The sequence below is a fragment of the Oncorhynchus keta genome, chromosome 8, assembly GCF_023373465.1.
Source record: "Oncorhynchus keta strain PuntledgeMale-10-30-2019 chromosome 8, Oket_V2, whole genome shotgun sequence".
NCBI classification, from domain to species: domain Eukaryota; kingdom Metazoa; phylum Chordata; class Actinopteri; order Salmoniformes; family Salmonidae; genus Oncorhynchus; species Oncorhynchus keta.
In genome coordinates, this window is record NC_068428.1 from 50,560,753 (window position 1) to 50,576,841 (window position 16,089).

At 49.2% G+C, this 16,089-nt stretch overlaps 1 protein-coding gene across 2 annotated transcripts in view; it reads right to left on the minus strand.

Moving 5' to 3' along the window:
• Positions 1-1,640: 1,640 nt before the first annotated feature.
• LOC118382193 (chloride intracellular channel protein 5-like) overlaps positions 1,641-16,089 on the minus strand; it is an 86,341-nt gene continuing 71,892 nt past the window's right edge. For both annotated transcript variants that reach the window (XM_052524716.1, XM_052524717.1), the window contains exons 2-6: positions 12,182-12,291; positions 10,486-10,611; positions 10,061-10,167; positions 3,859-4,040; positions 1,641-3,691 (exon numbers count right to left, since the gene is read on the minus strand). In XM_052524716.1, coding sequence (XP_052380676.1) covers positions 3,527-3,691; positions 3,859-4,040; positions 10,061-10,167; positions 10,486-10,611; positions 12,182-12,291 — 690 coding nt within the window. In that variant the 3' untranslated portion in view covers positions 1,641-3,526. The remainder of the gene's footprint in view (positions 3,692-3,858; positions 4,041-10,060; positions 10,168-10,485; positions 10,612-12,181; positions 12,292-16,089) is intronic.

A 16,089-nucleotide genomic window follows, 5' to 3' on the forward strand; every position in this document is an offset into this window, starting at 1 on the left:
TCTCCCTGTCTCTCTCCCTGTCTCTCTCCCTGTCTCTCTCCCCGTCTCTCTCCCCGTCTCTGTCTCTCTCCCTGTCTCTCTCCCTGTCTCTCTCCCCGTCTCTCTCCCTGTCTCTCTCTCTCTCTGTCTCTCTCCTTGTCTCTCTCCCTGTCTCTCTCCCCGTCTCTCTCCCAGTCTCTCTCTCCCCGTCTCTCTCTCAGTCTCTCTCCCCGTCTCTCTCCCCGTCTCTCTCCCCGTCATTCTCCCCGTCTCTCTCTCCCAGTCTCTCTCCCCGTCTCTCACCCCGTCTCGCTCCCTGTCTCTCTCCCTGTCTCTCTCTCTGTCTCTCTCCCCGTCTCTCTCCCTGTCTTTCTCCCCGTCTCTCTCTCCCCGTCTCTCTCCCCGTCTCTCTCCCCGTCTCTCTCCCCGTCTCTCTCCCCGTCTCTCTCCCTGTCTCTCTCTCCGTCTCTCTCCCCGTCTCTCTCCCTGTCTCTCTCCCCGTCTCTCTCCCGTCTCTCTCCCCGTCTCTCTCCCCGTCTCTCTCTCCGTCTCTCTCCCCGTCTCTCTCTCCCCATCTCTCTCCCCGTCTCTCTCCCCATCTCTCTCCCCGTCTCTCTCCCCGTCTCTCTCCCGTCTCTCTCTCCGTCTCTCTCCCCGTCTCTCTCTCCGTCTCTCTCTCCCTGTCTCTCTCTCTGTCTCTCTCCCTGTCTCTCTCCCCGTCTCTCTCCCCGTCTCTCTCCCTGTCTCTCTCCCCGTCTCTCTCTCCCCGTCTCTCTCTCCGTCTCTCTCCCTGTCTCTCTCCCCGTCTCTCTCCCCGTCTCTCTCTCCCTGTCTCTCTCTCCGTCTCTCTCCCTGTCTCTCTCCCGTCTCTCTCCCCCGTCTCTCTCTCTGTCTCTCTCCCCGTCTCTCTCCCCGTCTCTCTCCCTGTCTCTCTCCCTGTCTCTCTCTCCGTCTCTCTCCCTGTCTCTCTCCCCGTCGCTCTCCCCGTCTCCCTCCCCGTCTCTCTCTCCCCGTCTCTCTCTCCGTCTCTCTCCCTGTCTCTCTCTCCGTCTCTCTCTCCCTGTCTCTCTCTCTGTCTCTCTCCCTGTCTCTCTCCCCGTCTCTCTCCCCGTCTCTCTCCCCGTCTCTCTCCCCGTCTCTCTCTCCCCGTCTCTCTCTCCGTCTCTCTCCGTCTCTCTCTCCGTCTCTCTCCCTGTCTCTCTCTCCGTCTCTCTCCCTGTCTCTCTCCCCGTCTCTCTCCCCGTCTCTCTCCCCATCTCTCTCCCCATCTCTCTCCCTGTCTCTCCCCCTGTCTCTCCCCCTGTCTCTCTCTTAAACACACGGAGCAGAAACCGATCTACTCAACTGCGTCTGATCGGTGATGCCAGGCAGAGTTAACTCTTTCTCTGCCAAACACAGTGAAGACAGGACTTTACCCTTCATCATATTAGAATGTGTCCCGAATTGCACCTTATTCCATATATAGTGCACTACTTTAGACCACTGCTTATAGGCCTTTAGGTAGTGCACTATAAAGGGAATAGGGTGCCATTTGGGGTTGCACACTATTCCCTCTGAGACTCCAGTAGGTCAGTCGGTGTAATGGGTGATTGATGATCTTCAGTAGCTGCTGTTTTGTGTTTCAGAAATAAAAGACACAGAGACAGAAGCAGAAAACAGAGTATCTGTGAAAATATGATTTTATTTCCTCGCGGGCCACTCTAAACATGGCTCTTATTTCAGATCACATGAGCATCCAAACCACACCAGAACACTATGGGTCAGAACAGGAAGCACACAGGTTATAGACAGGAAGTCAGCCAAAGACCATGAGACAGAGACTGATGACTGTTTTACCCTGAATGGACAATAAAGTTTTAGAATCTGAACTCGCTGCGTGGAAATTGTGTCTGCGTTCCAGGCTGACTACATTACAGACGCCTGCCAGACTCTAACCACTCTAGGGTGGATCTGGTACATTGTCATCGCCCAAGCCTGAATGGACTCTAAATAAATATTCTCTGAATCTAAAGTAATCTCTTTTAACTCCACATTAAACCAACACGACGGACACGTTCTAACAACTGATAGCTAGAGGTTAAATATTCTAAACACCTGGTAGACAAACGTTTAGGATTTAATTGAATAAAGAATGTTATTATCATGTTAATCAATCCGTTTTTACTTGGCTTGGAATTTGGACATTTCCAAATAGGCACATGGTTCAGGATGAGATCCATTCTAGAATTGGTTCCGATGCACAATCAAAGTTAAACTATAGCAACAACGTAGCAACAGGTTTATTCAGGAGAATCAACCAGAAGAGAGCTTTGTTCCAGGCTTCTATCAGAGGCCACACACAGTATAAAGTGCTTCCCTATAGTCACCCTGTTCCTTATAGTCACCCTGTTCCCTATAGTAACCCTGTTCCCTATAGTAACCCTGTTCCCTATAATAACCCTGTTCCCTATAATAACCCTGTTCCCTATAGTAACCCTGTTCCCTATAGTAACCCTGTTCCCTATAATAACCCTGTTCCCTATAATAACCCTGTTCCCTATAGTAACCCTGTTCCCTATAATAACCCTGTTCCCTATAATAACCCTGTTCCCTATAATAACCCTGTTCCCTATAATAACCCTGTTCCCTATAATAACCCTGTTCCCTATAATAACCCTGTTCCCTATAGTAACCCTGTTCCTATAGTAACCCTGTTCCTATAGTAACCCACTGGACTACACCCATAGCCATTTCTCCTTGTTTGTTCCAAAGTTTTTAAAATACATTAAAATTTGTTAACAAATGATCAAATCAACTTCTCAACATAAGATCTGTCTCAAATAGAGAGACTACAGCAACACGATATGAAAATCAACCAAGTGAAGCTCGTGATTGTAATGGACCTTTCAACGCTTACAGATCAATACAGCAATCAATATATTAGTATAATCAGTAGCCAGATGTGGATGGTGGCGGCAGACTACAGCAGGGGAAATGATGAATAAATACAACCAGCTGGTCACTGTGGACTGGCTTCATGATAACTGCTGATATGGGTTTTGGGATTAGGAGTCAAGGGGTTAAAAATCACACTTGAAGGTTAGAGGTCAGGGATTAGAGGTCAGGGGTTAGAGGTCAGGGGTTAGCGATCAGGGGTTAGAGGTCAGGGATTAGGAGTCAAGGGGTTAAAAATCACACTTGAAGGTTAGAGGTCAGGGGTTAGAGATCAGGGGTTAGAGGTCAGGGATTAGGAGTCAAGGGGTTAAAAATCACACTTGAAGGTTAGAGGTCAGGGGTTAGAGATCAGGGGTTAGAGGTCAGGGATTAGAGGTCAGGGGTTAGAGATCAGGGATTAAGTTTCAAGGGGTTAAAAATCAGGCTTGTAGGTTAGAGAACAGGGGTTAGAGGTCAGGGATTAGAGGTCAGGGGTTAGAGGTCAGGGGTTAGAGATCAGGGATTAAGTTTCAAGGGGTTAAAAATCAGGCTTGTAGGTTAGAGGACAGGGGTTAGAGGACAGGGGTTAGAGGCCAGGGGTTAAAAATCATGGTTGTAGGTTAGGGGTTAAAGGTCACTTCTCCAGTCTCTTGGCCACATCCAGGTAAGCCATCTCTATCTCGTTGTCGGCAGCGCAGGTGTTGGTGAACTCGTCTCGTGTGTAGGCATTCTTCAGATAGCGCCACACCCCACCCAGCTCAGACGGAATCTCATAGTTACGATACTTCTTAGCAACCACCTGGTTACAAAACACAGAGAGAACACACCTCACACTCAGGTAATAGAACGTCTGTGAGCCTGTGTCTGTCTGTCTGTCTGTCTGTCTGTCTGTCTGTCTGTCTGTCTGTCTGTCTGTCTGTCTGTCTGTCTGTCTGTCTGTCTCTCTCTCTCTCTCTCTCTCTGTACCTTGACTATATGTAGTTTGGGCAGTAGGTTGCAGTCAGCCAGGGTGAGCTCATCTCCATCCAGGAAGCGTCTTGTGGACCCCCTCTCCTCCTCCATGCTGTCGGCATCGATCTCCTCTGGGAGGGGACCAGCCAGGTAGTCATCTAACTTCTTCAGTGCCTTCAACAGACCCTTCTCCAGGACTAGAAGGGAGAGAGAGATTTTAGTCCATTTGGCATATAAAGAGAAATCAGGAAAAGGGAGCACATCTCCATCATATCCACTAGGTGGCAGCACAGGACAGTACGGTCATCTCCATCATATCCACTAGGTGGCAGTACAGGACAGTACGGTCATCTCCATCATATCCACTAGGTGGCAGCACAGGACAGTACGGTCATCTCCATCATATCCACTAGGTGGCAGCACAGGACAGTACGGTCATCTCCATCATATCCACCAGGTGTCAGTACAGGACAGTACGGTCAGTACAGGACAGTATGGTCAGTACAGGACAGTACGGTCAGTACAGGACAGTATGGTCAGTACAGGACAGTATGGTCAGTACAGGACAGTATGGTCAGTACAGGACAGTACGGTCAGTACAGGACAGTATGGTCAGTACAGGACAGTACGGTCATCTCCATTATATCCACCAGGTTGCAGCACAGGACAGTATGGTCAGTACAGGACAGTATGGTCAGTACAGGACAGTACAGTCAGTACAGGACAGTACGGTCATCTCCATTATATCCACCAGGTGGCAGCACAGGACAGTATGGTCAGAGTACAGGACAGTACGGTCAGGACAGGACAGTATGGTCAGTACAGGACAGTACGGTCAGTACAGGACAGTATGGTCAGTACAGGACAGTATGGTCAGTACAGGACAGTATGGTCAGTACAGGACAGTATGGTCAGGACAGTATGGTCAGGACATTATGGTCAGTACAGGACAATATGGTCAGTACAGGACAGTATGGTCAGTACAGGACAGTACGGTCATCTCCATTATATCCACCAGGTGGCAGTACAGGGCAGTACGGTCAGTACAGGACAGTATGGTCAGTACAGGACAGTACGGTCAGTACAGGACAGTACGGTCAGTACAGGACAGTATGGTCAGGACATTATGGTCAGTACAGGACAATATGGTCAGTACAGGACAGTATGGTCAGTACAGGACAGTACGGTCATCTCCATTATATCCACAGGTGGCAGAGGGCAGTATGGTACAGGTACGGGTACAGGATATACGGTCAGTACAGGACATGCGGTCAGTACAGGACAGTGCGGTCAGTACAGGTCAGTACAGGACAGTATGGTCAGTACAGGACATTATGGTCAGTACAGGGACGGTCAGTACAGGACAGCACGGTCAGTACAGTATGGTCAGTACAGGACAGTATGGTCAGTACAGGACAGTATGGTCAGTACAGGACATTATGGTCAGTACAGGACAGTACGGTCAGTACAGGACAGTACGGTCAGTACAGGACAGTATGGTCATCTCCATTATATCCACCAGGTGGCAGCACAGGACAGTACGGTCAGTACAGGACAGTACGGTCATCTCCATTATATCCACCAGGTGGCAGTACAGGACAGTATGGTCATCTCCATTATATCCACTAGGTGGCAGCACAGGACAGTACAGTCATCTCCATTATATCCACCAGGTGGCAGCACAGGACAGTACAGTCATCTCCATTATATCCACCAGGTGGCAGCACAGGACAGTACAGTCATCTCCATTATATCCACCAGGTGGCAGTACAGGACAGTACACAGCCATAGCAGGCCAAAGCCAGGTTCCTTCTGTGCAGCAGGCTTGATTCTGCTACCATTTAGTGGCAGCTGACAGTTGGACATGTCTGATATTGCTTCTGATATTTACACTAGTTTAAAAAGTCAATCTCATTTTTTATTTCACCTTTATTTAACCAGGTAGGCAAGTTGAGAACAAGTTCTCATTTGCAATTGCGACCTGGCCAAGATAAAGCAAAGCAGTTCGACACAAACAACGACACAGAGTTACACATGGAGTAAAACAAACATACAGTCAATAATACAGTAGAACAAGTCTATATACAATGTGAGGAAATGAGGTGAGATAAGGGAGGTAAAGGCAAAAAAGGCCATGGTGGCAAAGTAAATACAATATAGCAAGTAAAATATATATAATAATATATATAATATACAGTAAAACACTGGAACGGTAGTTTTGCAATGGAAGAATGAGACTAAACCTGCTAAATGTAAGTATGAGACACAATAATAACGTATCGCTACGGCCCTTCCTCAAAGTTCAGTGATATAGTGACAGAGGTTTGCAGAGGGATCGAGGTCCATAGGAATCAGAACACTAGAATGGACATGAACCTTCCTATGATGGGATGAAAGGTCAGCCATGCTGGTCAGGGAGTTGGTCAACCATGGTTTGCCAGTGCTGTGATAAGATAGTGTAAAATAATGAATTTGAAGAATGTGTCTGTACTGTGTGTCTGTACTGTGTGTCTGTACTGTGTGCCTGTACTGTGTGTCTGTACTGTGTGTCTGTACTGGGTGCCTGTACTGTACTGTGTGTCTGTACTGTGTGCCTGTACTGTGTGTCTGTACTGTGTGTCTGTACTGGGTGCCTGTACTGTGTGCCTGTACTATGTGTCTGTACTATGTGCCTGTACTGTGTGTCTGTACTGTGTCTGCCTGTACTGTGTGTCTGTACTGTGTGTCTGTACTGTGTACTGTGTGTCTGTGTGTGCCTGTACTGTGTGTCTGTACTGTGTGTCTGTACTGGGTGCCTGTACTGTGTGCCTGTACTATGTGTCTGTACTATGTGCCTGCCTGTACTGTGTGTCTGTACTGTGTGTCTGCTGTGTGTCTGTACTGTGTGTCTGTACTGTGTGCCTGTCTATGTGTCTGTACTGTGTGCCTGTACTGTGTGTCTGTACTGTGTGTCTGTACTGTGTGCCTGTACTGTGTGTCTGTACTGTGTGTCTGTACTGTGTGCCTGTACTGTGTGTCTGTACTGTGTGCCTGTACTGTGTGTCTGTACTGTGTGTCTGTACTGTGTGCCTGTACTGTGTGTCTGTACTGTGTGCCTGTACTGTGTGTCTGTACTGTGTGTCTGTACTGTGTGTCTGTACTGTGTGCCTGTACTGTGTGTCTGTACTGTGTGTCTGTACTGGGTGCCTGTACTGTGTGTACTGTGTGTCTGTACTGTGTGCCTGTACTGTGTGTCTGTACTGTGTGCCTGTACTGTGTGTCTGTACTGTGTGTCTGTACTGGGTGCCTGTACTGTGTGCCTGTACTATGTGTCTGTACTATGTGCCTGTACTGTGTGTCTGTACTGTGTGTCTGTACTGTGTGTCTGTACTGTGTGTCTGTACTGTGTGTCTGTACTGTGTGCCTGTACTATGTGTCTGTACTGTGTGCCTGTACTGTGTGTCTGTACTGTGTGTCTGTACTGTGTGTCTGTACTGTGTGCCTGTACTGTGTGTCTGTACTGTGTGTCTGTACTGTGTGCCTGTACTGTGTGTCTGTACTGTGTGCCTGTACTGTGTGTCTGTACTGTGTGTCTGTACTGTGTGCCTGTACTGTGTGTCTGTACTGTGTGCCTGTACTGTGTGTCTGTACTGTGTGTCTGTACTGTGTGTCTGTACTGTGTGTCTGTACTGTGTGCCTGTACTGTGTGTCTGTACTGTGTGCCTGTACTGTGTGCCTGTACTGTGTGTCTGTACTGTGTGCCTGTACTGTGTGTCTGTACTGTGTGCCTGTACTGTGTGTCTGTACTGTGTGTCTGTACTGTGTGTCTGTACTGTGTGTCTGCACTGTGTGTCTGTACTGTGTGTCTGTACTGTGTGCCTGTACTGTGTGTCTGTACTGTGTGCCTGTACTGTGTGTCTGCCTGTACTGTGTGCCTGTACTGTGTGCCTGTACTGTGTGTCTGTACTGTGTGCCTGTACTGTGTGTCTGTGTCTGTACTGTGTGCCTGTACTGTGTGTCTGTACTGTGTGTCTGTACTGTGTGTCTGTACTGTGTGCCTGTACTATGTGTCTGTACTGTGTGTCTGTACTATGTGTCTGTACTGTGTGCCTGTACTGTGTGCCTGCTGTGTGTCTGTACTGTGTGCCTGTACTGTGTGCCTGTACTGTGTGTCTGTACTGTGTGTCTGTACTGTGTGTCTGTACTGTGTCTGTCTGTACTGCTGTGTGTCTGTACTGTGTGTCTGTACTGTGTGTCTGTACTGTGTGTCTGTACTGTGTGCCTGTACTGTGTGCCTGTACTGTGTCTGTACTGTGTGTCTGTACTGTGTGTCTGTGCCTGTACTGTGTGTCTGTACTGTGTGTCTGTACTGTGTGCCTGTACTGTGTGTCTGTACTGTGTGTCTGTACTGTGTGTCTGTACTGTGTGTCTGTACTGTGTCTGTACTGTGTGTCTGTACTGTGTGCCTGTACTGTGTGTCTGTACTGTGTGTCTGTACTGTGTGTCTGTACTGTGTGTCTGTACTGTGTGCCTGTACTGTGTGTCTGTACTGTGTGCCTGTACTGTGTGTCTGTACTGTGTGTCTGTACTGTGTGTCTGTACTGTGTGCCTGTACTGTGTGTCTGTACTGTGTGTCTGTACTGTGTGTCTGTACTGTGTGTCTGTACTGTGTGTCTGTACTGTGTGTCTGTTCTGTGTGTACTGTGTGTCTGTACTGTGTGTCTGTACTGTGTGTCTGTACTGTGTGTCTGTACTGTGTGCCTGTACTGTGTGTCTGTACTGTGTGTCTGTACTGTGTGCCTGTACTGTGTGCCTGTACTGTGTGCCTGTACTGTGTGTCTGTACTGTGTGTCTGTACTGTGTGCCTGTACTGTGTGCCTGTACTGTGTGTCTGTACTGTGTGTCTGTACTGCTAGCTCGCCAGACAGTTTTAGACTTCCTCACTACTTGTTATTTGTGGGAAGTGTTGATATGTTGAAAGCACGGAGCTATCTGTTTAAACTACAGCTCAGACACCCATGCATACTCCACAAGACATGTTCTAGGGGTTAGGGTTAAGGGTAGGGGTCAGGGGTTAGGCTATGTGTCCTACCTCCATTAGCTTGGTGTTCTAAGTGTTATGGTTAAGGGTAGGGGTCAAGGGTTAGACTATGTGTCCTACCTCCATTAGCTTCAGGCTTGGTGTTCTAAGTGTTAGGGTTAAGGGTAGGGGTCAGGGGTTAGGCTATGTGTCCTACCTTCATTAACTTGGTGTTCTAAGTGTTAGGGTTAAGGGTAGGGGTCAAGGGTTAGACTATGTGTCCTACCTCCATTAGCTTCAGGCTTGGTGTTCTAAGTGTTAGGGTTAAGGATAGGGGTCAGGGGTTATACTATGTGTCCTACCTCCATTAACTTGGTGTTCTAAGTGTTAGGGTTAAGGGTAGGGGTCAGGGGTTATACTATGTGTCCTACCTCCATTAACTTGGTGTTCTAAGTGTTAGGGTTAAGGGTAGGGGTCAAGGGTTAGACTATGTGTCCTACCTCCATTAGCTTCAGGCTTGGTGTTCTAAGTGTTAGGGTTAAGGGTAGGGGTCAAGGGTTAGACTATGTGTCCTACCTCCATTAGCTTCAGGCTTGGTGTTCTAAGTGTTAGGGTTAAGGGTAGGGGTCAGGGGTTATACTATGTGTCCTACCTCCATTAACTTGGTGTTCTAAGTGTTAGGGTTAAGGGTAGGGGTCAGGGGTTATACTATGTGTCCTACCTCCATTAACTTGGTGTTCTAAGTGTTAGGGTTAAGGGTAGGGGTCAGGGGTTATACTATGTGTCCTACCTCCATTAACTTGGTGTTCTAAGTGTTAGGGTTAAGGGTAGGGGTCAGGGGTTAGACTATGTGTCCTACCTCCATTAACTTGGTGTTCTAAGTGTTAGGGTTAAGGGTAGGGGTCAAGGGTTAGACTATGTGTCCTACCTCCATTAGCTTCAGGCTTGGTGTTCTAAGTGTTAGGGTTAAGGGTAGGGGTCAGGGGTTATACTATGTGTCCTACCTCCATTAACTTGGTGTTCTAAGTGTTAGGGTTAAGGGTAGGGGTCAGGGGTTATACTATGTGTCCTACCTCCATTAACTTGGTGTTCTAAGTGTTAGGGTTAAGGGTAGGGGTCAGGGGTTAGACTATGTGTCCTACCTCCATTAACTTGGTGTTCTAAGTGTTAGGGTTAAGGGTTAAGGGTAGGGGTCAAGGGTTAGACTATGTGTCCTACCTCCATTAGCTTCAGGCTTGGTGTTCTTGATGTACGCTGAGAACTTGGCAAAGATGTTGTTTCCAGCTGTGTTGGACTCTCTCTGCTTGGCTGCCAACTTAGGGTACCTGCAAGAGGAAGACACAGAGATACAGTCAGATACAGGAATACAGAGATACTAAGACACAACCAGACACAGTCAGACACAGAGACAGTGGAAAACATCTGGGTCACAGTATCATCTCTTGAGCTGTATTCAGTGGATATAATCGAGCTGGATCAGGACTTGCACCGACACTACTTTGATGGCATATGAAGCCGAACGGTCCAGAGGATTTCTGTGTGATACACATTATGGTTGGAGAGCTGCCTGTGTACAAGTTGACAGTGTTAGCTGGAGAGACGTTGTGGTGTTGTATTCATACAGCGTGTTACTGTATCCTTACTTGGGTGGAGCCAGTACATCCTCCAGGAACTCTTCTATCTTGTTGATGTCTGTCTTCACCTCTCCATTAAATGTCAGGAAGGGAGGATGGGTCCCTGGGGCTAGGTTATGAAGGTCAGCTGGCTTCCTATTGGACAACAGATAGATAGAGTTACTTCTAATTGGAGCAGAGAGGGTCAGGGTTTGTTCCTATTAAAGCAGAGAGAGACAGGGTTTCCTCCTATTAAAGCAGAGAGAGACACGGTTTGTCCTCTGTGGTGTGTCCTCTGTCCCTGTCCTCTGTGGTGTGTCCTCTTTCCCACATACCTCTTTAGCCCCTGTCCCTTAACCCCTAACATACCTCTTTAGCCCCTGTCCCTTAACCCCTGGCGTACCTCTTTAGCCCCTGTCCCTTAGCCCCTAACCCCTGGCGTACCTCTTTAGCCCCTGTCCCTTAACCCCTAACCCCTGGCACCTCTAGCCCCTGTCCCTAACCCCTGGCATACCTCTTTAGCCCCTGTCCCTTAGCCCCTAACCCCTGGCGTCCCTTTAAGCCCCTAACCCCTGGCATACCTCTTTAGCCCCTGTCCCTTAACCCTAACCCCTGGCATACCTCTTTAGCCCCTGTCCCTTAACCCCTAACATACCTCTTTAGCCCCTGTCCCTTAACCCCTAACCTCTGGCGTACCTCTTTAGCCCCTGTCCCTTAGCCCCTAACCCCTGGCGTACCTCTTTAGCCCCTGTCCCTTAACCCCTAACCCCTGGCGTACCTCTTTAGCCCCTGTCCCTTAGCCCCTAACCCCTGGCATACCTCTTTAGCCCCTGTCCCTTAACCCCTAACCCCTGGCGTACCTCTTTAGCCCCTGTCCCTTAACCCCTAACCCCTGGCATACCTCTTTAGCCCATGTCCCTTAACCCCTAACCCCTGGCATACCTCTTTAGCCCCTGTCCCTTAACCCCTAACATACCTCTTTAGCCCCTGTCCCTTAACCCCTGGCGTACCTCTTTAGCCCCTGTCCCTTAGCCCCTAACCCCTGGCGTACCTCTTTAGCCCCTGTCCCTTAACCCCTGGCGTACCTCTTTAGCCCCTGTCCCTTAGCCCCTAACCCCTGGCATACCTCTTTAGCCCCTGTCCCTTAACCCCTAACCCCTGGCATACCTCTTTAGCCCCTGTCCCTTAACCCCTAACATACCTCTTTAGCCCCTGTCCCTTAACCCCTAACCTCTGGCGTACCTCTTTAGCCCCTGTCCCTTAGCCCCTAACCCCTGGCGTACCTCTTTAGCCCCTGTCCCTTAACCCCTAACCCCTGGCGTACCTCTTTAGCCCCTGTCCCTTAGCCCCTAACCCCTGGCGTACCTTTAGCCCCTGTTAGCCCCTAACCCCTGGCATCCCTTTAGCCCCTGTCCCTTAACCCCTAACCCCTGGCGTACCTCTTTAGCCCCTGTCCCTTAACCCCTAACCCCTGGCGTACCTCTTTAGCCCCTGTCCCTTAACCCCTAACCCCTGGCATACCTCTTTAGCCCCTGTCCCTTAACCCCTAACCCCTGGCGTACCTCTTTAGCCCCTGTCCCTTAACCCCTAACCCCTGGCATACCTCTTTAGCCCCTGTCCCTTAACCCCTAACCCCTGGCATACCTCTTTAGCCCCTGTCCCTTAACCCCTAACCCCTGGCATACCTCTTTAGCCCCTGTCCCTTAACCCCTAACCCCTGGCATACCTCTTGAGGTCGACGGTGGTTACATTGAAGACCACTCCCTTCAGCCACAGGATCATGAAGAGACGCTGGGAGAACGGACAGTTCCCGATACTCTCTCCATCACTACCCGCCTAGAGAGAGAGAGCATCATCATTAGCAGCAGACTCATACATTTCCTTAGTGAAAACAATGTACTGAACAAATGTCAAATATGCTTTTTTACCAAATTACCGTACGACAGGCCACGTATTCACCCAGCACACCCTAATTGACAAACAAACTAAAACAAGGGCAATTTGCCTCGAGGGTCTGCTATATTAATTGATGGAAAGTGTTGTTGGGCGAAAACGTATGACATTATAAAATCCATGTACACAAACAACCAGTGTGTGGTTAAAATTGGCAAACAATACACACATTTCTTTCCACAGGGCCGTGGGGTGAGACAGGGATGCAGCTTAAGCCCCACCCTCTTCAACATATATATCAAGGAAATGGCGAGGACACTAAAACAGTCTGCAGCACCCGGCCTCACCCTACTAGAATCTGAAGTCAAATGTCTACTGTTTGCTGATGATCTGGTGCTTCTGTCCCCAACCAAGGAGGGCCTACAGCAGCACCTAGATCTTCTGCACAGATTCTGTCAGACCTGAGCCCTGACAGTAAATCTCAGTAAGACCAAAATAATGGTGTTCCAAAAAAGGTCCAGTCGCCAGGACCACAAATACAAATTCCATCTAGACACCGATGCCCCAGAGCACACAAAAAACTATACATACCTTGACATAAACATCATGGCCACAGGTAACTTCCACAAAGCTGTGAACAATCTGAGAAACAAGGCAAGGAGGGCCTTCTATGTCATCAAAAGGAACATCAAATTCAACATACCAATTAGGATCTGGCTAAAAATACTTGAGTCTCTGCATATAGAATTCTGCCAAAATATTTTCTGTGTACCACGTAAAACACAAAATAATGCAGAGCAGAATTAGTCTGATACCCGCTAATTATCAAAATCCAGAATAGAGACATTCAATTCTACAACCACCTAAAAGGAAGTGATTCCCAAACCTTCCATAACAAAGCCATCACCTACAGAGAGATGAACCTGGAGAAGAGTCCCCTAAGCAAGCTGGTTCTGGGGCTTTGTTCACAAACACAAACACACCCCACAGAGCCCCAGGACAGCAGCACAATTAGACCCAACCAAATCATGAGAAAACAAAAAGGTAATTACTTGACACATTGGAAAGAATTTACCAAAAACTAAACTAGAAAGCTATTTGGCCCTAAACAGAGAGTACATAGTGGCAGAATACCTGACCACTGTGACTGACCCAAACTCAAGGAAAGCTTTGACTATGTACAGACTCAGTGAGCATAGCCTTGCTATTGAGAAAGGCCGCCGGAGGCAGACCTGGCTCTCAAGAGAAGACAGGCTATGTGCTCACTGCCCACAAAATGAGGTGGAAACTGAGCTGCACTTCCTAACCTCCAGCCCAACGTATGACCATATTAGAGAGACATATTTCCCCCAGATTACACAGATCCACAAAGAATTAGAAAACAAACACGTTTTTGATGAACTCCCATATCTATTGGGTGAATGTGTTGCATCACAGCAGCAACATTTGTGACCTGTTGCCACAAGAAAAGGGCAACCAGTGAAGAACAAACACCATTGTAAATACAACCCATATTTATGTTGATTTATTTTCCCTTTTGTACTTTACCTATTTGCACATCATTACAACACTGTAAATAGACACAATAGGACATTTGAAATATCTGTATTCTCCCGAGCGGCGCAGAGGTCTAAGGCACTGCATCTCAGTGCTAGAAGCGTCATTACAGACCCTGGGTTGATTCCAGGCTGTATCCCAACCGGCTGTGATTGGGAGTCCCATAGGGAGGTGCATAATTGGCCCAGCGTCGCCCAGGCTTTGCCGGGGTAAGCCGTCATTGTAAAAAATAATTTGTTCTTTAACTGACTTAAAATAAATGTTTACTCTTCATTTTTTTTGTTTATTTTATATATTTTTTATTATCACTTTCACTTGCTTTGGCAATGTAAACATATGTTTCCCATGCCAATGAAGCCCTTAAATTGAAATGGAAATTAATTGAGAGAGAGAGAGAGAGAGAGAGAGAGAGAGAGAGAGAGAGAGAGAGAGAGAGAGAGAGAGAGAGAGAGAGAGAGAGAGAGAGAGAGAGAGAGAGAGAGAGAGAGAGAGAGAGGGTGAAGGGGGTGAAGGGGAGAGAGAGAGAGAGAGAGAGAGAGAGAGAGAGAGAGAGAGAGAGAGAGAGAGAGAGGGGAGAGAGCGAGTAGTAGGGGGAGCGAGGGAGAAGGAGGGGGAGAGAGAGAAGGGGGAGAGATCAGGTATCTCACTCTATGTGTGTGTGTGTAGTTTCTATAGCGGTGGAAACTAACCCAGTCACCTGACACCATGGACTGACTGAATTATGAATACTGATTCCATTACCTGCTTCATCGACCACAGAGATACCTTTACATAGCAATGGGCTGGGTATGGAGCTAGGGGTCCACAGGGCTGGGTATGGAGTTAGGGGTCTACAGGTCTGGGTATGGAGTTAGGGTCCACAGGGCTGGGTATGGAGTTAGGGGTCTACAGGTCTGGGTATGGAGCTAGGGTCCACAGGGCTGGGTATGGAGTTAGGGTCCACAGGGCTGGGTATGGAGCTAGGTACACAGGGCTGGGTATGGAGCTAGAGTCCACAGGGCTGGGTATGGAGCTAGGGTCCACAGGGCTGGGTATGGAGCTAGGGTCCACAGGGCTGGGTATGGAGCTAGGTCCACACGGCTGGGTATGGAGCTAGGGTCCACAGGGCTGGGTATGGAGCTAGAGTCCACAGGGCTGGGTATGGAGCTAGGGTCCACAGGGCTGGGTATGGAGCTAGAGTCACAGGGCTGGGTATGGAGCTAGAGTCCACACGGCTGGGTATGGAGCTAGAGTCCACAGGGCTGGGTATGGAGCTAGGGTCCACACGGCTGGGTATGGAGCTAGAGTCCACAGGGCTGGGTATGGAGCTAGGGTCCACAGGGCTGGGTATGGAGCTAGGGTCTACAGGGCTGGGTATGGAGCTAGGGTCCACAGGGCTGGGTATGGAGCTAGGGTCCACAGGGCTGGGTATGGAGCTAGGGTACACACGGCTGGGTATGGAGCTAGAGTCCACAGGGCTGGGTATGGAGCTAGGGTCCACAGGGCTGGGTATGGAGCTAGGGTCCACAGGGCTGGGTATGGAGCTAGAGTCCACAGGGCTGGGTATGGAGCTAGGGTCCACAAAGGCTGGGTATGGAGCTAGAGTCCACAGGGCTGGGTATGGAGCTAGGGTCCACAGGGCTGGGTATGGAGCTAGGGTCCACAAAGGCTGGGTATGGAGCTAGGGTCCACAGGGCTGGGTATGGAGTTAGGGTCCACAAAGGCTGGGTATGGAGCTAGGGTCCACAGGGCTGGGTATGGAGCTAGGGTCTACAGGGCTGGGTATGGAGCTAGGGTCCACAGGGCTGGGTATGGAGTTAGGGTCTACAGGGCTGGGTATGGAGTTAGGGTCTACAGGGCTGGGTATGGGCTGGGTCTACAGGGCTGGGTATGGAGCTAGGGTCCACAGGGCTGGGTATGGAACTAGGGTCCACAGGGCTGGGTATGGAGCTAGAGTCTACAGGGCTGGGTATGGAGCTAGGGTCCACAGGGCTGGGTATGGAGTTAGGGTCCACAGGGCTGGGTATGGAGCTAGGGTCTACAGGGCTGGGTATGGAACTAGGGTCACAGGGCTGGGTATGGAGCTAGAGTCTACAGGGCTGGGTATGGAGCTAGGGTCCACAGGGCTGGGTATGGAGCTAGGGTCACAGGGCTGGGTATGGAGCTAGAGTCCACAGGGCTGGGTATGGAGCTAGGGTCCACAGG